The sequence below is a fragment of the Sebastes umbrosus genome, chromosome 1 (assembly GCF_015220745.1).
Source record: "Sebastes umbrosus isolate fSebUmb1 chromosome 1, fSebUmb1.pri, whole genome shotgun sequence".
Classification (NCBI taxonomy): domain Eukaryota; kingdom Metazoa; phylum Chordata; class Actinopteri; order Perciformes; family Sebastidae; genus Sebastes; species Sebastes umbrosus.
Genome location: NC_051269.1, coordinates 29,739,259 through 29,762,686, shown reverse-complemented (window position 1 = coordinate 29,762,686; position 23,428 = coordinate 29,739,259). Strand labels below are relative to the sequence as shown.

The 23,428-nt window shown below is 40.4% G+C and overlaps 3 protein-coding genes across 4 annotated transcripts; 1 reads left to right on the top strand and 2 right to left on the bottom strand.

Moving 5' to 3' along the window:
* LOC119483545 (protein S100-B-like) lies at window positions 1-10,967 on the bottom strand. Its single transcript, XM_037762169.1, has 7 exons — window positions 10,835-10,967; window positions 9,860-9,999; window positions 8,984-9,243; window positions 4,143-4,255; window positions 2,064-2,167; window positions 1,729-1,872; window positions 1-195 (listed from the first exon to the last, which is right to left on the bottom strand). The coding sequence occupies exons 5-7, from the start codon at window positions 2,067-2,069 to the stop codon at window positions 43-45; spliced, it is 303 nt and encodes a 100-aa protein (XP_037618097.1). The 5' UTR covers window positions 2,070-2,167; window positions 4,143-4,255; window positions 8,984-9,243; window positions 9,860-9,999; window positions 10,835-10,967; the 3' UTR covers window positions 1-42.
* inpp1 (inositol polyphosphate-1-phosphatase) lies at window positions 4,225-13,505 on the top strand. The gene is made up of 6 exons (XM_037795863.1): window positions 4,225-4,476; window positions 5,442-5,647; window positions 5,733-5,793; window positions 7,550-7,750; window positions 7,842-8,016; window positions 10,857-13,505. Exons 2-6 carry the CDS (start codon window positions 5,444-5,446, stop codon window positions 11,341-11,343), a joined length of 1,128 nt encoding a protein of 375 aa, XP_037651791.1. The 5' UTR covers window positions 4,225-4,476; window positions 5,442-5,443; the 3' UTR covers window positions 11,344-13,505.
* A 660-nt stretch (window positions 13,506-14,165) lies between these two features.
* dnajc14 (DnaJ (Hsp40) homolog, subfamily C, member 14) lies at window positions 14,166-22,842 on the bottom strand. Of its 2 annotated transcripts, XM_037777126.1 has the most exons (8): window positions 22,679-22,799; window positions 20,933-20,954; window positions 19,031-20,460; window positions 18,815-18,921; window positions 18,218-18,337; window positions 17,934-18,094; window positions 17,656-17,758; window positions 14,166-16,721 (listed from the first exon to the last, which is right to left on the bottom strand). In XM_037777126.1, exons 3-8 carry the CDS (start codon window positions 20,240-20,242, stop codon window positions 16,421-16,423), a joined length of 2,004 nt encoding a protein of 667 aa, XP_037633054.1. In that variant the 5' UTR covers window positions 20,243-20,460; window positions 20,933-20,954; window positions 22,679-22,799; the 3' UTR covers window positions 14,166-16,420. The 2 variants fall into 2 exon arrangements, with proteins under 2 accessions (XP_037633054.1, XP_037632331.1); XM_037776403.1 differs by lacking the exon at window positions 20,933-20,954 and having other exon boundaries at window positions 22,679-22,842.
* Between the last annotated feature and the right edge of the window lie 586 nt (window positions 22,843-23,428).

The window sequence follows — 23,428 nt, the reverse complement described above, 5'->3', positions numbered from 1 at the left end:
TTTTTCTATGATTCTCACATTTTTAATGAGTATACGTGCTAACTAATCATTGGGGTGGCTTGGGAGGAAGAGCTCATGGCATGAGGAGGTCACCATGGCGATGAGGGCGATGAACTCTTTGAAGTCAATCTCCAGGTCTCCGTTCTGGTCGAGGTCCGCAAACAGCTCATCCAGAATCTCATTCTCTTGGATTTTCTGTTCAGCAGGAAAATAGAATGAAACATTTGTGCTAGAGACACCATGAGGTTGAAATGCTCATTACACACCAGAAAACAACATTGTTGGATAGGATGAAACTTGTTTGGCCTGAAGGTGGTGACAGAGAAAAGTTTGTTAATCCTCTGTACATTTGCCATATTTTAGACTAAACTGGTCAGCATAGTGACATTCAAAGCTGAAACGTGTACATGTTATGTTAACTTTAAGCTCAGTAAGTATCTGAGGCTTAATGAATACATCATAATATATTAGCTGATTTATATTTTGTATTATTACACGGCTGTGTTGAATACTCAATTCTAATTGGTCAATTAAGGCGTTCTGCGGTCTGTAATTTCTTTATAACAGACCGTTTGCTATGTATGACAGTCCGTTGCTATGGGCGCAGCTCTGATGTCGGACTCTGGCGGACTGTTTTTGTGTCAAATTATTGATTTCTTAAATAATAATAATGTACAATAACGGGTCATTGTTGTGAAAGAATCCTCTTCAGGGCGATGAGAGACCCCTCCCCTCCGCGTCAGGGTGTGGCATCGCCCTGTCGGGGATTCTTTCACAACAATGACCGGCTCGCCGTACGTTATCCCTTACTTAATGATCTGCTAAGTAACTAAAGCTATCAAATAAATAGTGGAGTATAATATTTGCCTCCGAAATGTAGTGAAGTAGATGTATAAATTAGCAGGAAATGGAAATACTCAACAAAAGTACAAATACTTCAAAATTGTACTCAAAGGTGCTATTGATCAAATTCAGCCACTAGATGTCACATTCTCCCTCCCCTGTTCCATTGCATTGGCTTCACAACAAGTCTGAAATGGCCATTTTCAAAGGGGTCCCTTGACCTCTGATCTCAATATGTGAATGAAAATGGGTTCTATGGGTACCCACGAGTCTCCCCTTTACAGATATGCCCACTTTATGATAATCACATGGAGTTTGGGGCAAGTCATAGTCAAGTCAGCACACTGACACACTGACAGCTGTTGTTGCCTGTTGGGCTGCAGTTTGCCATGTTATGATTTGAGCATATTTTTTAAGCTAAATGTAGTACCTGTGAGGGTTTCTGGACAATATTTTTCATTGTTTTGTGTTATTTGATTTCCAATAATAAATATATACATATATTTGCATAAAGCATACATAATTGCCCACTCCCATGTTGATAAGAGTATTAAATACTTGACTAATCTCCCTTTAGGTACATTTTAAATAGATAAAAAAAAAAAGTGTGATTAATTTGCGCTTAATTGTGATTAATCATGCACAATCATGCGATTAAACATTTTAATTGATTGACAGCCCTAAAAAATATTCATCTACAAAATGTTTTTATCTATAAGACCTTTAAGTACGGTACTTGAGTAAATGTACTTACATTCCACTACTGGTCAACATATCTGATTTACAACAACACGTTGTAGATGTTACACACTCAAAGTAGACATTCAAATAACACATGCTTGTTAAGAGTCCATTATCTGTAAATTGTTTACTTCCATAACTCACCATTATGAAATGACTCATCTCATTGTTGATAAGCTCTTTGAGCTCTGCTTTCTTCAGGTTGCACTTGTGACCCGAGTATTTGTGGAAAACTTTGATAATAGTGACCATGCCACTCTCCAGGTCTGACATATTCTTCTTTGAGGCCTGCAACAAACAATTTAAATCAATTCCAATCATATGTTTTACCCCCACATTAGGACGTTGTGATAGAGATCATTCTTTTTCTGTATGTTTTTATACATTAAATACATTGTAACGCGATGCATCCACTATTATCATCTAGGAATATTTCAAATGAAAATAAAACCATTTACCTCAATCATTTAGTTTCTTACCTCCATCTGAAGAACTTGCTCCGTCTTGTAAGGATCCTACTGAAAGTGAGACTGATGGCTCATCCAGCAGTGTGTCGGCTGCCTCGCCCAGTTCACTGTGGACACTAAACAGTATTGATCAACCACACGAAGGCTTCTCATCTGCCATAATGCACGACTAATGGATATCAGCGGTCAGAGCCTTAACCAAAAACCATTTGCTCTGAAAATGTACCATTTCACTGTGATCAAGTTTCTGCGTTTAGCTTTTGAGTCTTCATGTCTAGCATAGTCAGTGTGCAGTTTGTTATCCAAAACATCTATCGTTATTAGGTGACTGTAAAAGCTACAGGTGGGCTGAAAACATTTCAGAATTCCTACAGAACGCATTTTCATCTTTCAGCACTTCTGTGGGCACAAATAAATAAGGTTCAATGATATATGAGAAACAATTTCGAAGCCTACAAGGTTGTATATCACCCTTTATAAACCTGTGAAACAAATCTGTGTGATAAATGAAAGTCTGTGAATGTGCAGACAAGATTTGTAGCAACAGAAAGAAATATGAGGAAGTAGAACAAAAAAATGGAGCACTAATTATATCCACGGTAAAGTTACATAACCTGTCGAAACTAAGAAAAACAAACAAGTGCTTTTGTGAACATCTGAGTACAAAAGCAGTATTTAAACTCAAAGTTCCCACACTGAAGTTACACATGCACATCCAAATTAAAGTTACAAATACATTTTTTCACCATATTAAAAAATTAGGTTATATTATTGCAACAGCCAAAACTGGATGCTCTGTCAAACATGAACACAATGCCAGTCTGAAAATATCTGCCCAAAAACACATTGCACATCTAGTCGACATGACAGTGTGTTTCCCTTTCTTCTCTCTTATAATCTGTAGATACGATTACCGGGGCTTAATTAGTAAATTTAGTTATTACATTTGGAGTGAATATGGGTCAGAAAGTGACAATAAGTCATCACCCTTCTAGTTTCTGGGAACTTCAGCAATCTGATAAAGAGAAGAGCCATGGCAACCTCTCACATTCTGTATATGGAGCAGAGGCAAGAGGGGGAAATAATATACTGTGTCTATGTATGAAAGACAATAACAGGGGCTGTAAGAGTGCAAGGGCAAATGGAGAAAAGGCACTCCAAAATTATATTAAGGCTAGACCCTTTTTTAATTTTGTGTTCCTTTGATCTAGCCTATATGTCTCTTATTCCATCTGTTAAGCTAAGGACATACTGTTTATGAGGTACTTTACGGCAGTGCAGTTGGCTGTATTCTTACTAAAATAACTATGATCCAACAGTTATTGTCCTATTTCTGCATAATAAAGCTGTTGGGCTAAGATTAAAAAAATCAAGGTTAATATGTTAGTGTGTTTCATTAAAGGTCTCATATTGTAAAAAGTGAGATTTTCATGTCTTTTACATTATAAAGCAGGTTCAAGTGCTATATAAATACTGTTAAACTATCAAAATGCTCAATATACGGAGAAATACACACAGCCCGTATTCAGAAATTTCCATTTGTGATGTCACAAATATACAATATTTAGACCATTACGTGGTTTTAAACGTAAACATTCTAAATGTGCCCCAGTTTATTTCCTGTTGCAGTGTATGTAAATAGCATCAGCTGACAGGAAGTAAACATGGACCCATACTGTTGCCTAGCAACGCAATTCCATTGCAATTCCATTGAAATTAACTAAAACGGAGCGTTTTAGACAGAGAGTAAATTCAGGTATATTCAGGCAGACAGTACGAGAAAAATAATGTGTTTTTTTAACATTACAGCATGTAAACATGTTCTAGTAGAAACATTAATTATAAGTATGAACCTGAAAATGAGCATGATACATATGGGACCTTTAAATATAACTTTTTGTTTCAGATCTTGAATTCACACAAATCATATTTGCTCCAACTTTACCCACTGCTGCTTTAAAGTTGATATTTACAAGAAAATGTAAAAATGGCACTTTTTAATCGACCTCAGAAGCTTGAATTTCCCATTTACAGTGAACATAGCCTGGCTGCATTTCCGGGTTGTCCTCTCCTTGTATATAAACATCTCACCGTGCTCTGCTCTGATGACGCTCTGATGACGCGTCTGTCTTCACCTCCTCTCTGCAGGCCTCGATGTGAGAGGACCGTCCGCCCTTCTTCTTCCTTTAGAGAGGAAACTCACACTGACGTCAAGAAACCAGGGAGAGAGAGAGAGAGAGAGAGAGAGAGCGAGAGAGAGAGAGAGAGAGAGAGAGAGAGCTCAGTGTTAATTAGTCGCTTTAATATATCACTGTTTAACTGAATCTATCCTCACATCTCACCAACATCATCCGTGTTTAGTGACTGCAGGTCGGACAGGAAACACTCAGCTACCGAGGAGCGACAGACGAGAGGAAACTAAACGGTGTGTAACCTGGTTTTTATTAAGGTTTCAATCATTTCACAGGGCTTAAATTCCCTTATTATATATGTAGCATCGTAAATGTTAAGCTAAACTCTATTAAACCTGTGTTTTATCAGACTGGAGTGATGTTGTCTGCAGTTACAAGTCAAAACAACTAAATTAACATTTTAGTTTTCATTGAGGCCTTTTTTTTCCATCCCCATAACAACAGTGTAATACTCTAAATATCACTCAACAGTGTGTGTAGGTGGCACTATACCACTTCCTACACACCCTAGTGTGCTTTTCTCCTACTATGAGATGATTGGTTATAAAGTGTTCCATACTTTATGAGTAATTATGTGGAAACTGTGTGTGTTTTTGGAGAGCAATTGTGAGTGAGCTGCATATCTGTCATGCATTTGTCTTCTGCAGATATATATATTGTCTGTGTAATATCCTTGATGCAATATACACCTCAAGTTCAACTACCTTTATTTACATTTTATTTATTACATCTACCCTACCTATTTTACAAGTGCAATTACCTCTGTTTACATTACATCTATTTTTATATTTCTAGTGTAACACTTCTGTTTATATGTATTTATTACATCTAGTTTACCTGTTTTATTTGCTTTATATACTGTGTGTGTGTTTTACCTGTTATATGTTTTATCTGCCTCGTTTACTCTTGTCAAGTTTTTGTTTTAAAGCACTGACCAGAAGTGGCAACTGTGAATCTTGTTGTATTTAATACAATGACAATAAAGCTTTCTATTCTATAATGTGTTGGTTCACATGCAAAAGACCAGAAGACTCTTTCCTCCCTCACACTCTTTTTTCAGAAATGCCCTGTTTTCATTTTAAGGCTATAATTAGCTCGGTATGTGCAAATGTGTGACCTGCCTAGCCTCTTTCTCTCTCTCTCTTTCTCTTTAACACTCACACAGTTTCCGTCTCTCTTGTGTTTTGTTTCTGTTCAGACATGGCTGATCTGTTGAGGCAGCTGCTCCGGGTGGCTGAGAAGGCGGCTAATGTGGCTCGGGTCTGCCGGCAGGAGGCTCCCCTCTTCCAGCTCCTCGTACAAGAGAAGACCGGAGACGACAAGAACAAGAAGTTCGTCCAGGACTTCAAGACGCTGGCGGACGTGGTGATCCAGGAGATGATCCGGCATGATGTTGGTGCTCAGGTGAGGAGACGTCTGGACTTAAAGGATGGACTGTCACTGTCACTGAATCAACTGTGATCATGTCGTGTCTGCTCTTTTTGCTCAGTTCCCTGAGATGGCTGGCTTCATCCATGGAGAGGAGTCCAACAAGTTTGAAAACGGGCTTGGTAATGACCTGATAACACACTACATGTTCATGTTCATGTTCTCTTGTTAACTTTGGATGCGATAACTTTAAGCTTAAAGCAGACTTTAGTTTGTCTAAATCTAATCTGTCCAAACACCACACAGAGTCCATATCCTGAAGCGTGTGTTCGGGGTGAGTCAGGATCATGCACGGGAATATTATCATCCTTTTGTTTCTGCAACGGCTGACATTCAGATTAGCAGTTTAAGCAGTTAATTATCATTATCAACTGGACAAAATGGGCACCTGCACTGGGGTGCACCATTACAGTACTGCTGCTTCAACTAGGGCTGACCCCTCCATTATGACATGCGGTATTCCTGTAAATATAGGCTATGATAAACCACGTGGTAATTTCACTATGAAGTAGGGCTGTCCCCTCTTAGTCGATTACTTGACTAATCGGTTGTTTTGGTCCTAGTCGACTAATATCTCTTTAGTTGATTTTTGTGCTTTCTTCATGCTGAATGAATTATTTCTTAGAAACGTATGAGCACATCTCTGGTAAACACAAGATTTAAAGTGGTGGTTTTGTGCGATTCTTTGTGGAGAAGCTCAGTTTATTAAAACAACTAATCAATCGGTCGACAAAATCATATGAGTGTTAGTCGACTAAGAATTCTGTTGATCGAGGACAGCCCGAGGTTCAACAAAGTCAGATCCTGCATTATTACCTACTCTTTTGATGGGCCCTATCTCAAAAAAATCTAGTTTTTACTTCCTTCTTGAATTAGTTAATATTAAGGCTGCAACTAACAATTTACAAAAGCCTAACCCTACGTCTTTACATGTTTTGTTTTGTTATACCAATACTCCAAAACTCCAAAGCCTTCAAATAATTATTTTACCATCACATAATACAAACAGAATCAGTCATTACATTTATCGACCTTACATTTGAGAAGCTTGAACCTGACGATGTTTGGCGTTTTTGTGTAATAAATTACTTAAACGGTTAATCGATTTTCACAATAGTTGCAGATAATTGTCTGTTGATCGACTATTAGTTTCAGCTCTCGTTGATGTTGTGGTCAGATGGCACATATTCCTCAATAAAGTTGTATATAATCAAAATAGCTTAAATTAATTGACACACAGAAAACATGGGGCCAGTTATTGTTCCAGCGTAGGAGGCTCGTTTTATTACTAGTTTCCCTGGTTTTGTTAATGATTGATAAAAATGAAATTAGGGCTTTCCACGACCAAAGAAGTTCTTAGTCGACTAACACTCATACGATTTTGTCGACTAATCATTTGGTTGACTTGATCGACAGATCTGCAAAACTAAGTTTCTCTACAAAGAATCCCACAAAAGCACAATTTTAAATCTTGTGTTTACCAGAGATGTATTCATAAGTATCTTAGAAATAAATCATTCAGCATGAAAAAAGCATTATAAAAACAACTAGTCGACCAAAATGTGATTTAAGCTTGCCGCTGCAATAACATAGGAGACTTTATCAGTTAAAAATATAATATAAGATTAAGAAGTGGTATATAATAATAATCTCTCAAGCTTCATGTGGGTAGAGTAAAGACTAGAAAGACTAAAAAATACACTTGACTTAATGATCTGCACTTGAACCTCACAGCGACCGAAACATCTTTCATCTAAAATAATCAGAACATGAAGCACATCGACGTGTGACTGTCCAAATATTTAAGCTCACAGCACATTGCGCTGTGTAAATATTTAAAGTAAATCAAATTTAGCCTCGTTGACTTTGTGTCACCAGGAGAGAGTGTGACTGTCACGGTGTGCGGTACAGAGGAGGAGACGGCGGCGCTGCTGGCCACGGTGCTGGACGGCGACCACACGGCGGCGTCTCTGCTGGCTCGAGCCATCCACCAAGATTCGGCAACCGTCGACGCCAGCACAGACGGTCTGACGGTGCCCCTCAGCCCCTCTGAGCTCGGTATCTGGATCGACCCCATAGGTGAGAGGCTCACTGGTTTCCTGTGTGATGCAGTGAATTTATCTGGGAAACAAGTCAGTGAGAACTGTTTATCTCTTGTTTTTCCTTTAAGACGCCACCAGCCAGTACATCGAGGGCAGAGAGGAGGTGCTGGAGGAGGGCCACCTGTTTCCTTCAGGTCTGCACTGTGCTTTGGTCCTCATCGGGGTTTATCTCCGGAGCACAGGCGAGCCCGTCATGGGCGTCATCAACCAGCCGTTCAACTACAAAGACCCATCAAGTGGAGGGTAAGTAAAAAATATAATCTGCAGTGTGTCCTCTTCTACAATGTGAGGTCATAGTTAGTGATGGTGTTGTACTGGACTACATTATATTGAGAGGTTGTTACGGCCACAACAGGAAAACATTTGGCTCAATCATGTGAACAGCAACATATAAAGGACACCGTACCCAAGAGTTTAGTTCAAACAAGAAAAAAAATTGTATTTACATATAATGCAAAAACTATGGGAGACTGGAGGCTGGGCCAGGAGAACAAAAGGATGGAGGGAGTCTGGGCCAGCCACACCAGACGCTGTAGGACCCAGAGCACCCCCCTCCCAAACTATAAAAACAGTGAGGAAACTAAACTACAGATAAAGCCAACCTGCTACAACCTGCTCCGGAGCAGGTTATGTTCCAGATAAGAGATCAACTCGTATGAAAGCACCGCCTACTGACCAATCAGAGCTCGGTGCGCAGATCCTATGATAATATTACACAAAGACGAAGAAGTTTAAGTCATAATCCCAGCAACACGGATCAAACTGAGAAATGCAGAAATGACAGCTGCATGCTGTGTTTTTTTTTATTTTCTTACTTGCTCTTAAGTCCGTTTCACACCACCGGAGTCGGGGACGCAGCTGAAAGAAGGATGAAATAGTCATACACGCCATATGCTTACTAAAGTGTGTAGTGAAGTGTTATTTATTCATCCGATTTATTTTGAAAGCTATTTATAATATCACTGCCCCATCTAGACGACTATATCTGACTTTTGAGTATTCCTTTAAATGAATAAATCTGGTAATTTACGCATTCACACATTGTACATTTTTTCTTTAGCCAGCTGTGCTTCGTCTAATATTATAGTTTGCTCTTCGTTTGTTAAATGTGCCGCTCTGCTGACAGTAGACTCGTCCATGTTTGTGATTGGTCGGATGCTGCAATCACCACCCCGTTGATGTAAACGCGCTCAGAGCAAGATTGACTTACCGAGTTGATAACCACCATCGTAGGACCGCTTAGTGGGATCTCGTGTGTAGGGTTAGTTAAGCCAGATAACGAGACAATACCCTGGGTATGTTGAACTCGCTTCGTAGTACAGGCCTCAGACCTCCATCCTCAAAAGAAATTAACACAAAAACAAGGAGCAAAAAAGAAAAACCCAGATGGACAGAAGGCTGAGCTCCTTCTCCTCCAGCTTCCCTTAAATATGGGGGCAGGGCCACCCACTAATCACACATCAGGAACACCTGAGAGCAACAAGAAGAGAGGGACATGAAAATCCATCCATCCATCCATCCATCTGCAACCGCTTATCCCGTTAGGGGTCGCGGGGGGGCTGGAGCCGATCCCAGCCGACATTGGGCGAAGGCAGGGTACACCCTGGACAGGTCGCCAGTCCATCGCAGGGCTGACACATATAGACAGACAACCATTCACGCTCACATTCACACCTACGGGCAATTTAGAGTCCACAATTAACCTAACCTGCATGTCTTTGGACTGTGGGAGGAAACCGGAGTACCCGGAGAAAACCCACGCTAACACGGGGAGAACATGCAAACTCCAATGAAAATACAACAGTTAATTCTTACTCTGGCAAATAGTCTGCAGCTGCGTCTTGCTGAATATTTAGTTGAACATTAGTTACTCAACAGATTTCTTAAAAGTTATTAAATCAGGTTTATCCGAATCAAACAATTGTCTAATAATGATTTGTTATGATAAACAGGCATGTCACTTTACACTCCGTGTGATTCAGCTTGAGCTACTGCCGCCTTTACGTTAATATCACGGCATTCAGTTCAGACTTGTGCCATGTTGGAAGTGTTGAGGAAACGTTTTGTGTATCTGTACTGTACGTACCTTTCTTTCTCTGTCTTTGTCTCTGGATCTCGTTCTCTTCGCCTCACAAAGCCAGAACTCATATTGTGTCAGAACAGTTTTTTTCTACGTAGTTTGAGTCTCACCAGATGCTGCGACTACGTGTCCGATCAATCAGAAAGCTGTGGGGGAGTGTTTAGATGATGAGGTGACTGACTACCTGATGAAACTCCTGAACCGTGTTAACAACCAGGATGTTATAACATTGATTGCATTGCCAGCGTTTAACCTTAAAGCAGCTGTTACGACCGGCTCGTGGGCCGCAGCTGCTCACCAAACTTTAGCAAACATAAGCTTAAATTTATTGAAATTAGTTTACAAATTAAAATTAAAATGAGGCGTGGAAGTCAGAAGTGTATGATGGTGTGGGAAGGCAGTGGTTAATGTGAGGTGCATGTTGTCAGTGTAAAACAAAGGAAGTCAACAAAGAAACAATCAGCGTGGTGAAGAGAGACTGACACACTGGCGTCTGGGCAGGCGGGGTTAAACAGCTCAGGGACACTGGCCAGGTGCTCCCAGTTAACGTGATGGCACCACAGCTCCACACACACACACACACACACACACACACACACACACAGTACAAGGCTGGACCAAGGCAACAGCACTCTGGGGCCGTCACAGCAGCTAAAATCAATATTTTTATAATAACAATGCATCAAATGACAACGTAAAAACAATGTGAAAGGAGTCGCTGGTAGTGATGAACAGCTCCCCTCGGCTTTACGGAGCTTTATAGTAAGTCTCAGCTCATCGTTTAGCTGTCTGGTCTGTAACTTTATTGTTTTGGTTCACTCTCACTGTTCTCACAGCGTCATTTTCAGATGCAGCAGGCAGCTGTTTTCATAGAAAAAAAGCTCTAAATCCCCACTGTACACTCTCTGCTCAGCACCAAATGGCAGACAGACACATAACTGCTAACATTTGGAAAAGTAAAGTAAAATGTTCTCAACCTACCACTAATTCTTTGTGTTCACAGCTGGAGAGGGAAGCATTTCTGGGGGGTGTCTTTCGGCAGCATCAACATCTGCTCAGTGTCCCGGCCTAAAGACGGACCTGGAGGCGGGCTGTCTGCGGTTCTGAGCTCCAGTGAGAAGCAGGTGGTAAAGGAAGCCCTGACCTCGCTGTGCGGCCCCGACAAGCTGATGTACGCCTCTGGAGCCGGCTACAAGATCCTGTGTGTCATCCAGGGCCTGGCTGATGTTTACGTCCTCTCAGAGGGAAGCACCTTCAAGTGGGACTCCTGCGCTCCTCACGCCCTGCTGCGAGCCCTCGGAGGGGGGGTGGTGGACCTGAACAAGTGTCTACAGTCTGGAGCACCGGATCACCAGACAGAACTGACCTATCACCAGCCGTACACCGAGTGTAAAGGAGCAGACCGCTGGGCTAACCAAGGCGGCCTGGTGGCCTATCGGGACTGTTCTCAGCTCAGCAGCGTCATCGGACTTCTGAAAGGCAAGCTGTAGTTTGAAGTGTAATCAGCACGAGCTGAAGCAGTTATTGATGCATATCCGATCATATAAATGTTTTCTATATCAGTAGAGAGAGAAGGATGGGGGGGTAGAGGGGGAAATATTTTAGATATAAATAATATTGTCTTATTTGTAACCAGATATATTTACAGGTGTATATTTTACAAGATGAACATCCGGTCTGGGCCAAATGATGTAATCACAAGAGTGTTTTGATCCTCACAAGGCTGTCGAGATTCAGGTTTGAAAGATGTTCTGACAGCAAAATGACATGTAGAGTACAAGTAATCCCCTTTTTTTAAATGGAGGAAAAGAAAAACAGGTGATGCTTATCAATCAAACCCAAAATATATAGAAGCCTGTCTTGCTCTGGAGGTCATTATCGAAGAGAACCGTGTGTCTTTTTGATTTTAAAAAACACACAGGAAAAGAAATATGCAGTTTATCTGTGTGTTCCACTGCTCATACTAACATACTATTTAGTATGCAAAAAAAGATTTAGTATGTCTCAATACATAGTATGTCATATGCAGTATGTTGTAAAAAATAAAATACCAGGATGTCCTACATCCGGTTTGTTTTCTGGCAATTCTGACTCACAATCCTCTGTGCAACAGATATATGAGCAAGAGGGTTAAAGTTCAAGACGTAATGACAGAGTAGTATGTCCCAATTGTATGCATACTCTATGCAACAGTACGTACTTTGTAAAGGCAGCTGCAGTACGTATTAAAAGTAAAAAAGAACAAATATGTGATTTGTAACGCAGCTTTTGTTCCCAGTTGATAAAAACTGTTGATACGTCAGGGAGTGGAGGTCAAAGGGTGGCGTGACGGATGTACATCTTACCAGACGAGTGGGACTTATCACATGGGACGGCAGGAAGTTCAGACAATCACGAGAATGTTTCAGTCAGTTTTACTGTTGACTTCTATGAGCTGTGACGGATTCAACATGTCAGCTTCCTCCTTGCAGCTACAACAAAGTTAGCATTATTCAGCTCAGACCTGATTTATTAAACATAGTTAAGCCTTGTAACAGTGTGTCTACATGTTGCATATAGAAAGATAATCATGTTAGTTAGAAGAAGGAACAGTGCTCACTGCTGGTCAGCTGAGGAACGCTTCACTGCCAGAGGGAAAGATAATGTGGCATCATAAAACTGCTTCTGACTGATCTGGAGGATTTTCTTGGGTTTAAATTGCAGTTATGAAACATGATATTACAATTCTTCCACCTTATCTTATCTGTGAAAGGTTATAATAAGTCAAGTGAGTGAATGAGGCTGGGATCAAGCTGCCTGCAGTAATCTGCACCTCCTCTGAAACAACTCCTTTTAAGGAGCAGACGGTAGACGTGCCCTGCCCTCTTTCCATGGCCACAGCTCCGTTTGGTTAATAAGGTCAGAGAATGGAAAAGCCATATGAGGTAAAACAGTGACACCCTTTCAGCCCTTTTCAGTGTGGGTTTACAGTAAAATGAAATATTGAAGGATGTGACCCAACAGGCTCCTCTAATAGATTCTTATCAATGTTTATAATGATACATGTAACCTTGCTTTCATTGTCACTGTGTATGTTAAAAAATGGTATAACTTTGATATGTGATGTTAAATAACTGAGAAATAATGTATGTATACAACAGAACAACAAATGTGCATATAGGAAATCCTCTTTTATTTTGAAAACCAGAGAAAGCGGGGGAAAGAAACCCAACAGTGAAATTTTTAAAACTGTTTGCCAGCCAGGGAACTCGCCTCATAATTCCCTACAAAAAAAACCCTGATGATTGTCAGATATTTTTTGCAATACTTCTGCATATTCTGTTTAAAAACTTGGAAAAGAAAAAAGAAAAAAATCTGTAGTGTGGCTCTTCTTTCGTTGACCTCTTTGTACTTCGACCTGCTGCTACCTTTAACATACAGCACTGTACATTCTCAAGTCAAGGTGTGGTAAACGACAACGCGCTCTGCTCAACGTGGTTTCAGCTGTGAATCCAGTTTCCCAGACAGGGAAGTTAAGTTGAGATAGATATTTGATGACATATATGATCTAAAAAATCTGTTTTTCTGAACATGTGGATAGGAATTTAGATATTCCAGGCTTAAATGAGTATGTAAAATGAAAAAAATCTGTGAATTAAATATTTTTTAAAGTAATTTTTGTTGGTTTCTTTATTATTATCAGACAGTAGTGATCTGACTTTAACCTTGCCCAATATGAAAAACTAATTTAAAGCCTCACAGATCTGGGTTTAGCTCTAACCTTCTTTTATGCTATCAATTTGTTTTTCACCAGAATAAACTAAATTCAGGACTATTTTCATTATGACTTCATTTAAAGGAGCCATTTTCGTTGACGACAACTCAATCCAGGTCTGGGAAACTGGTCAAATGCGTAAAACCGAAAAACAATTTGACACATGAAAAGAAACATGGCGAACTTAACATCCTGCTTCAATGAACTCAAGCAAGCTTGAAACAAAGGTTCATGTTTTCAAGCTACCAGACAAACCCACATTACAATATCAGAGAATACTTCTGATACTTGGGTTTCTCCAGAGTGTGATGTCGACTCCAATGTTGTTTTCCAAAAATTTGTCACTCATTTAACATTCTACCCAAAAAAATATCTTAATTTGCAGATGAGCTGTTAGCTTAGCGAGCTACACCTCCTACTCAGCTGCAGCTGGAGGAGTCCGGTTAGGCTAAATCACCGATGACTGTTCAAAATCCCTCTGATGTTAATACAGGGGTGGGTGTGCAAATTAACACAACAACAAAAAAAACATTGAACATGGTACTTTTCATCATCAACTGTCAATATAAAAAATAGCCTTTATCAAATGCCTTATCACACACAACTGCCATTTCACTCTCACAACCTTCACATATCAGGTGTAAACAAGAACAGCTGTTTGCTTAAATTAACTTATGATGAAACTTAAATTAATTCTATGCAAGAAACAAAACCCAAAATACAACAAATTATTATTTTTCTCACCCCCTTCATGTTGTTACATAGTTACACAAGGAAATCAGTTGTTTAGATTTAGATTTTCTGTGAAGCTGTGACCTTGACATTTTGAGAGCTGAACCACATCCGAGAACCAGAAGAAAACACCAGTTTATAGCACATGACTTAAAAAAAGCAAAACTTTAAGAGTATGATTATTCATGAATTTAATTGTAAACCGCCAGGAGCCACTGAGATGACACTGCAGGCTGAAATAAAAATAATGAAACGCATCTGATTTGATCTCTACACACTCAGGAGGAGCACTATTATTTGTGAATGTTTATTTTTCAGACTTGTCCTGAGCTGGGTGACGGATCACTGATGTAGACTTAACATGTCTTAATATGCCCGGAAACATAATCGCTGGCATAAAATGGCACTTAACAAGCTGATGAAGATGGTGTTAAAATTTAGACGACTGAAACGTTTAGTTTTTCAGTAGCAGCATGAAAAACAACGCAAACATTATGTTTTTAAAGGTCGTCTTACTCAAGGCTCTCTGTGAAGATAGAAATAGACAAAGTAACAATGCTGATGGCAAAAAAAAAGTAATTTGACAGCATTATAAGTTTACATACAGGTCAGGCTTAGCAGCACAATTTCAGATATCAAATTACATTATATATGTGCTGTTAACCATAAGCTTTGTAACTCAGGTTAACTATGACCAACAGTGAGTCAACAGGGGGCAGTGTAGATCAATTCTATGTGGTCTTCAAAACAGCAACGAATCCCTGGCAAAATAAAATATCAACATTTCAAAATGTCAAGGTGTCACTTTTAAAGTTTAGAGAGCAGCTCAGTCGGGGTTCAGTATTATAGAAACACATCTGAACCTGGGCTGTAATTAGGACGTCAATCTGGAGCTGGAACAATAAACAGCAGGTAGATTTAGCATGTTTGAATCAGCATATCTCCAAATCACTTATTTGGGTTTCGATTTTACATTATTTTTTTCACTGGCTCTTGAAAAGAGAGGTTGATAAAAGCAGGATGTGATTTTCTGGTAATCGTCACACACATATCGGCTTCAATTTTAGCAAAACTATTTCTGCACGAATGGCCAAATCTTCATATAGTAATAATGCTGAAAGGATTTTGTAATATCTCACCATTGAAACTGAACTTCTAGACAGCATTTCACAACTCTAGAAAGATTCAGGTAATATTTAATTATGCATCATGTCAGTTTAGGACACAATTTGCCTGTTTATAGTAATATAAAGAACAAGGAAGAATTACACAGATGCTAGTAGCCTCCCTGGATCCTTAATGCTGGAGGTTGACTGCATGTGACTTTCATTGAGGTATTGAAATCTTGCTGTCTGTAGACACACTACCAGAGATTCACACCACTATGACTTTACTGGAAACTCTCAGGCCAGATCACCAATAAAAAACGTTTCACACTTTTTTGCACTTTATGTAAATTTAGTTCAGATGTGTTGGCTTTAACTGGTTTCGATTCATTCTTGAAATACGGTGGGCGAGGTGCAAATCCAACATGAGTAACCACTGACACAGTGGAGCTGCCCAGATCATCATCTTCTTCATGTTAATTATAGTGATCCATAACTATCTCTTCGGGTGTCACTCAGTCCGGAGCCAACGTCTCAAACTAAGCTTATACAAAACATTAACAACAAAAGTGAGAAAACCAAAGTGTTAAAATGCAGGTGAATAAATCATGCATTGCAGGATTTGGCAGGAAGTTATGAAAGGAAAACGTCTCATTACAGCATCCCGATAAGGATTTAAATGCCAAGGCTACAGTCGTCTTAAAGACCAACAAAACAATAAGGTGAAATGAGAGGTAAAGCACCATCACCGCCACCTCTTCCACCCTCCTTCAATACTTCAGACAACAGGCTCCTTCCTCTTCGTCATCCAGTCTCTCTCTCTCTCTCTCTCTCCTCTGGCTGATCTGACCGCAGCTTTATGAATTATCTCCAGTTCAGATCTTGGCATGCCAACAGGCAGGCGAGAGACAAACATGGCCATTATTTATTGTGTCCCTGTGTTGCTATGTCGATACACTGAGAGGTCGACAGGCTTCACCTCTGGAAGGGTTTGCGAACCTTCTTCCTCCTTCTGGGAGGTTTGCCACTTTCAGCCCACGTCTCGCTGGGCTCTGGCCGCTGAGCCCCCGGCATGAAGAAACCTGTCTGGCTCGGGGGAGGGGAGAACGGGGGCGCTGCACTCGCACCGGGTGGTTGATGATGGGGTGGAGGACTTGAGGGGAAGAAGCCCCCGTTGGCAGCCATGTCGTTGGGAGGTCCTCCCTTGAAGATGCGGTTGAAGAAGTCCTGTAAGTCTGCAGGGTTGGTCGGACCTGGGGCGGGCTCTGAGGGCGTCCTGAAAGTCAGAGTTGGAAAGTTCAGTGATCTTTTGTGCCGAAGCCTCAAGTGAAATTATGGTGTTTTCTGCTTTTATAGATGGTCATGTGGCAACAGCACATGAGCAGATTAGATAATGGCAAATTGTAAAGATATTAGGGGAGGGATGATATCGCTTCTAATCGCAAATTAATGCTAATTTTTTCATCTATTCAAAATGTACCTTAAAGGGAGATTTGTCAAGTATTTAATACTCTTATCAACATGGGAGTGGGCAAATATGCTTGCTTTATGTAAATGTATGTATATATTTATTATTTAATGACAAATATTGTCCGGGAACCCTCACAGGTACTGCATTTATTTGCTGTACATTATCCCACTTTTTTACACAGCTACTTACTTAAGAAATCATTGATTTGACACAAAAATTGTTCTCCAGAGTCAGAGATCAGAACTGCGTCTATAGCAACGGTCTGTTATACATAGCAACGGTCCGTTATAAAGAAATAACAGTCTGTAGAATGCTGTAATTGACCAATCAGAATCGAGTATTAAACAAAGCGGTGTAATAACTATACGTATATGGTATAGTTGCGACATCACAACCTTACAGAAATCCTGATGGCTCATGGGACCTTTAAGTTAATTTTTTAAGAAAACATTTTACAAAACAGTTAACCTTGTCTTAATTTTGTTTCAGTAATTGAGATATCATATACTGCAATACATTTTACAGCACCACGTGTCTAAAAGGAGGACTCTTTAGTCTGCCACTGGTATTTGCTTCAAATATTCAAACTGGAAAACTATGCCAGATGTTCCAAATATGTAAAATTCCCCAAAACTATCTGTCAAAATCAGCTTATGAGGCAATATGTAGGCCTGAATGAGGAAGAGGAGGACGAAATAGTACTTGCTTTAGCACCAAGCAACACTTGAAAGGGACGTACCTGTGTCGTGCGGAGTTGCTGTTGTTCTTTGAACCAAAAGAGATGTGATAGGGCACACGGTGCGTGTCAGGAGAAATGCCTATTCTTTGGCAGCCTGCCCACTCTGAAACATGACAGCATCACAACAGGTCACATGACTGAGAGAAAAAATGCTCTGAAGCTTTTCTTTAACCTGCGAATATAACACTGAGTGGGGTGGATACTGATCATATATGAGCTCATGCAAACTACAGAATGTCTCACTGTTTAGTTACTGATGATGATCTTTAAACGTTCACCTGTAATATCGTACACCTTGCCATCCATACAGGCAAAGTATGTGATACGTAGGCCCAACATGCTGGACTCGGCCCACAGGTCCCCCTCCTCGGCACTATGGCAACAGTTGCACTCAGCACAGAACCGGGCCTCAGCAGGTTCACGATCCATCTCGAACCGCCTGCACAGACAGACACAGGTCACGAAGGTTTACTACATTAGACACGATTTAGCGATGTATAATACATAATGATTAACTTCAGTTTGATTTAGTTCAGCTGATGTGCGTTGAGTAGCGACGTACTTGTGTTTGCCTTCACACTTGGTACACATCATGGTGTTCATGGCTTCTTTCAGGTCGTCCTGCAGTTTAGTGAGAAACTCGTTCATGGACTTTGAGAGCTCGGTTGCCGCCATACGCTTCCTGCAAGGGAAACAAACGGACGGGTTGATGAAAGAGGATCGTAACAGGCCTAAAGAGTCAAACTCACTCTAAATCACTTTACAATTTTAGGCCCATTAACCCAAATAATTTCAGAAAAAAACATATCTTTAAACAATATATCTAGGATCCAGTCAGTCTCTATTTATTATCACTATTTTACATATATTTAAATTGTAGGAAACTTTTATACAAATTTGTATTTGTATTTTGTACAAATAATGTAAGGATAGTGTCCACTAAGGGGTTTGTTTACTCTGCAGTGGTTAACAAGAGGAGGAAAAAAATAAGAACTTTGAATATTCAATTTTGCCAAACTGATGATATAACTTTACAACTGCAGAATTTTTTTTTTTATTGTAACTGAAAAAAAGATTTAAAAAAATACTACTGCTAAAATAGATTTATTTTTATTTTGCTTTAGAATTTACATGTCCTGTGATTTTTCTGTGTACTCACAACTCGTACTCTCGTCGTGTCTCTGGGTTACTGACGATATCCCAGGCAGCCCTCAGTACTTTGAACGCCTCTCCAGCTCGTGGGTGTTTATTCTTGTCTGGATGGACCTGAAGAAGAAAGCATAGAGGAAAAGGTTGTATGAGTAAAAGAGAAAACTCAGCCTCAGATCAAATTTGTTAGTCATTAATTCAGGCATCCAATAGCTGTATTTTTCACCTGGACAGCCAGCTGTCTGTAGGCCTTCTTCAGTTCAGCCTCAGTGGCGTGCACCTCCACACCGAGCACTGTAAAGGGGTCGAGCTCGTCCTCCGGTACCTCAGCCAAGGCCAGCAGTCTCTCCAGCTCCTGGCCTGGCTGGCTTCTCCCTGCTCTGCCGGGTGAGTCAGGGCTGGACGGCGGCACACGGCCATGCCTCCTGAACCTGCTTCTGACTCTCTCCAGCAGGGACACTACCCTCTTCCAAAACCTTGAATCTTGAAAAGCTGTCCAATAGCGTTTTCCCCTCTCTCCACCAAGGCGAGACAACGCACCTTTTGCCCACTGGGAACCGAGAATAACCAAAGCACAGAAAAGTCTCAAACAAGATAAGGCAGCTGTCTTTACCCACTTTACCGACCTAACAATTTTATCCACCAGGTCTGTTCCTGTGCATTTCGTCCAATTCAGAATCCGACTAGCGTCCGCCTTCATCCCTGCTGTATCTGTGATCTTTACAAAGAGCTGCTGCCCAAGGGTGTAAAGTTTCACCCCTCCAGTCTCCACACCGACTCCACAATTGTGAGTTAATGTGACAATAATCTCAATCATCATTTGGACGCAGGAAATGCACCAGAAGCTCAGAGACCCCGACAGCATCTCCTTGAAAGCTAAGATGAGCTGGTTGCCTGTCCGCCTGCGGCCTCGGTTCTGCTGATGGTGGTGGTGGTTACGTCTGCGGGCCTGTTTGTGCCGACCACCACTTGGCATAACATTGCCTTTTTGAATGGAGGAAAAAGCACTTTGACCGCTCTGCTCTGAAACTGACCCGCTGCTCCTCAATTTGCATCTCCGTCCAGGTCCCACGTTCCTCCAACCGGACTCCCCGTTCATGTGCTGCTCCTTCGCCTCCTCATCCTCTTCTTGATCTATAACATCGTGATCTGCCGTGTCGTCTTGCTCGGACCCATCTGAAGCCTCCTCATCATCCTCTTTGGCCTCTGTAGATCCACAATACTCTGCTTCACCAATTTCAAAGTCTTGTGGGCTGGCTGGATTTGGGGTGTCCTGAGATTTGAGATAGGCTCTTCTGTCCTCCTGCTCATATTCGTCATCAGTCTCTCTGGCCTCCCATTGACTAGACTCGTTCACTGAGGTGGAATCACCATCAGGAATCTCCTCGTCAGTGTCTGTAACGCCATCCATCTCCTTCTTAGCTGCTTCTCTCTCCATGGTCCTTACAGCTGTTTGATTGAAGCACTGTGAAATGGGAATCTCATGGAAGATGATATCCTAGATCCATAATCTGTGGCAACATGTTCCCCAGGCTCTCATAAAAAAGTGAGAGTGGGGGCTCCTGAGGGTCAATCTCAGGTCCAGCATATCAGCAGCACACTTCCAGGTGTCAAAAAGGTTTTTTACACACCTCACATCATGCACCAGGATGTTATCTGAAAAGCAATGCATAGAGTTCAGCTAAGCAGAATTAAATGAGGAATATGCTTCTATCAGTAGTCATTTTATATTACAATGCAAGTTTTTACACCTTCCAAATACTAAAACAAAGCAAACATTACCACAACAAAAGATTTTATCCATACTGCACAGCCTACAGAGCAGCAGAGCCGGAACGATTACTCAGTTAACGGAACAGAAAATTAATCGCCAAGATCAGATTAATCATTTAAGTTACTTATCAAACAAAAATATCAAATATTCACTGGTTCCAGCTTCTCAAATGTGAAGATTTGCTGCTTCTCCGTTTTGTAAAACTGAATATCTTTGGGCTTTGGGTCTAACAAGGCGTGAAGATGGCAACTTTGGGCTCTGGTAAACTGTGACTGGCACTAATCTTCTGACATGTTATATATATTAAACATTTGAAAAAACAATTAATCAATCATGAAAATAACAGTGTTTTACCTTACACCTGCTGCTACCAGTACTATGAAGAGGAGATAATTTGTGGAGTTAAATGTTTTGCCACCCACACACAGTGTTCACTGTATAACAACACTGTTTTAGAGAAGCTTTTCCTCAATAAATAAACTAACAACGAATGAGTCATGTTATTTATTAATGATTAACCTACATGTAATGCAGATACATGATCTTATCTGTCTAGTCCGTTGTAGAATTCAACATAAATAAACGCAAAACTTGCTTTAACACGTAACGTACATGTTCAACAGTGCAACACAGATTAACGTTACAGCCGTTAAACGAACGTTAACAGGTTAGTTGTTTGCTATCTCAGTTAACGTTACAGCCTTTAGTTGTTTGCTAACTCAGTTATCGTTACAGCCGTTAAACTACCATTAACAGACGTTGGTTGTTTGCTAACTCAGTTAACGTTACAGCTGTTAAACTACCGTTAACAGACGTTAGTTGTTTGCTAACTCAGTTAACGTTACAGCTGTTAAACTACCGTTAACAGACGTTAGTTGTTTGCTAAGTCAGTCAACGTTACAGCCGTTAAACGAACGTTAACAGCCGTTAAACGAACGTTAACAGCCGTTAAACAACCATTAACAGACGTTAGTTGTTTAGTAACTCAGTTAATGTTACAGCTGTTAAACTACCGTTAACAGACGTTGGTTGTTTGCTAACTCAGTTAACATTATAGCCGTTAAACTACCGTTAACAACCGTTAACAGACGTCAGTTGTTTGCTAACTCAGTTAACGTTACAGTCGTTAAACGAACGTTAACAGCCGTTAAACAACCATTAACAGACGTTAGTTGTTTAGTAACTCAGTCAACGTTACAGCCGTTAAACGAACGTTAACAGCCGTTAAACGAACGTTAACAGACGTTAGTTGTTTGCTAAGTCAGTCAACGTTACAGCCGTTAAACTAACGTTAACAGACGTTAGTTGTTTGCTAAGTCAGTTAATGTTACAGCCGTTAAACTACCGTTAACAGACGTTGGTTGTTTGCTAACTCAGTTAACGTTACAGCCTTTAAACGAACGTTAACAGCCGTTAAACAACCATTGACAGACGTTAGTTGTTTAGTAACTCGGTTAACGTTACAGCTGTTAAACGAACGTTAACAGACGTTAAACTACCGTTAACAGACGTTAGATGTTGGCTAACTCGGTTAACGTTACAGCCGTTAAACTAACGTTAATAGACGTTGTTGTTTGCTAACTCAGTTAGCTAAAGAGTAAGACGGTGTTTCTACAAACGCTTTTGACCTTAAAGAATCGATTAAAAAGGAGAAAAACAGACATTACAAAGCGGTTAATCGTGTAACTGGTGAACCGGCTGACAGACTAAGTGATATTAATTTAACTCTTGATAACATCACCAGATATATATCTTTTAAAAGGCGGCTAGCTAATGTTAGCAGCCAGTGTTAGCCTGAAGGAGCAGCAGGATGACAGACAGGCGCTTCAAGGGGCTAAAATTAGCTCGGCTGGCTAAACCTGACAACATGTTCGACTAAATACGGTCTCAAATGAAAGATTAAACGAGAGAACAGCTGACGACTGTTAACGTGTTTTAGCTCGCAGACAGCTACCAGAGCAGCTAGCTGTTAGCTGATAACAGACTAACGCGTCTTCCTGTGTATGAAGCTGTAAGCTATACTGTTTATTACACCAGACGATGCCCACAGTAAGAAGGTAAAGTATTGTTGCATTCAAACAAACTAGATGTCATATATACCTCTCAGGTAATTGTGTAACCTTGTTTGTTAACAGACAGCCAAACTGCCCGTGTTGTTTTTTTTAGCCACTTCTTCTTCTCCTGCTTCTTTTCCTACTTTCTTCCAGTTTCTTCTTCCTCCTCCTCCTCTTCTTCTTCTACTTCGGTGGTATCTGACTGTTCAGAAAACAACTCAGAGAAACCACTACTGCCACCCTCTGATTTGTTGCTATAGCTGATCATTAACAATCAATCTTGACATGTTTTAATAAATCTAGTATTGTATTATCTTATTTCACTCTCACCTATTCTGTTAAGTAAGCTATATACAGTTAATACAGCCATTTACACTTTTATAAATCTCCGGATGCTTCAGTAATACCCAGAATATTATACACAACATTACCAAAAGCATTTGGACAAGCCTGTCAGGTCAAGGTCCCTTAGTTCCAATTAAGGGAATAATTAAAGGTCCCATATTGTAAATAGGGAAATGTTCACGTCTTTTATATTATAAAGCAGGTTTAAGTGATGTATAAATACTGTGAAAGTATCAAAACACTCAATCCATGAAGAAACACACACAGCTCGTATTCACAAATTGTGCGTTTGAAACAAGCCGTTAGGATTTCTGTACATTTGTGATGTCACAAATTTACAATATTTAGACCATTTCACAGTTTTAAATGTAAACATTCTAAATGTGTCCCAGTTTATTTCCTGGTTGCAGTGTATGTGAATGACATCAGCTGACAGGAAGTAAACATGGAC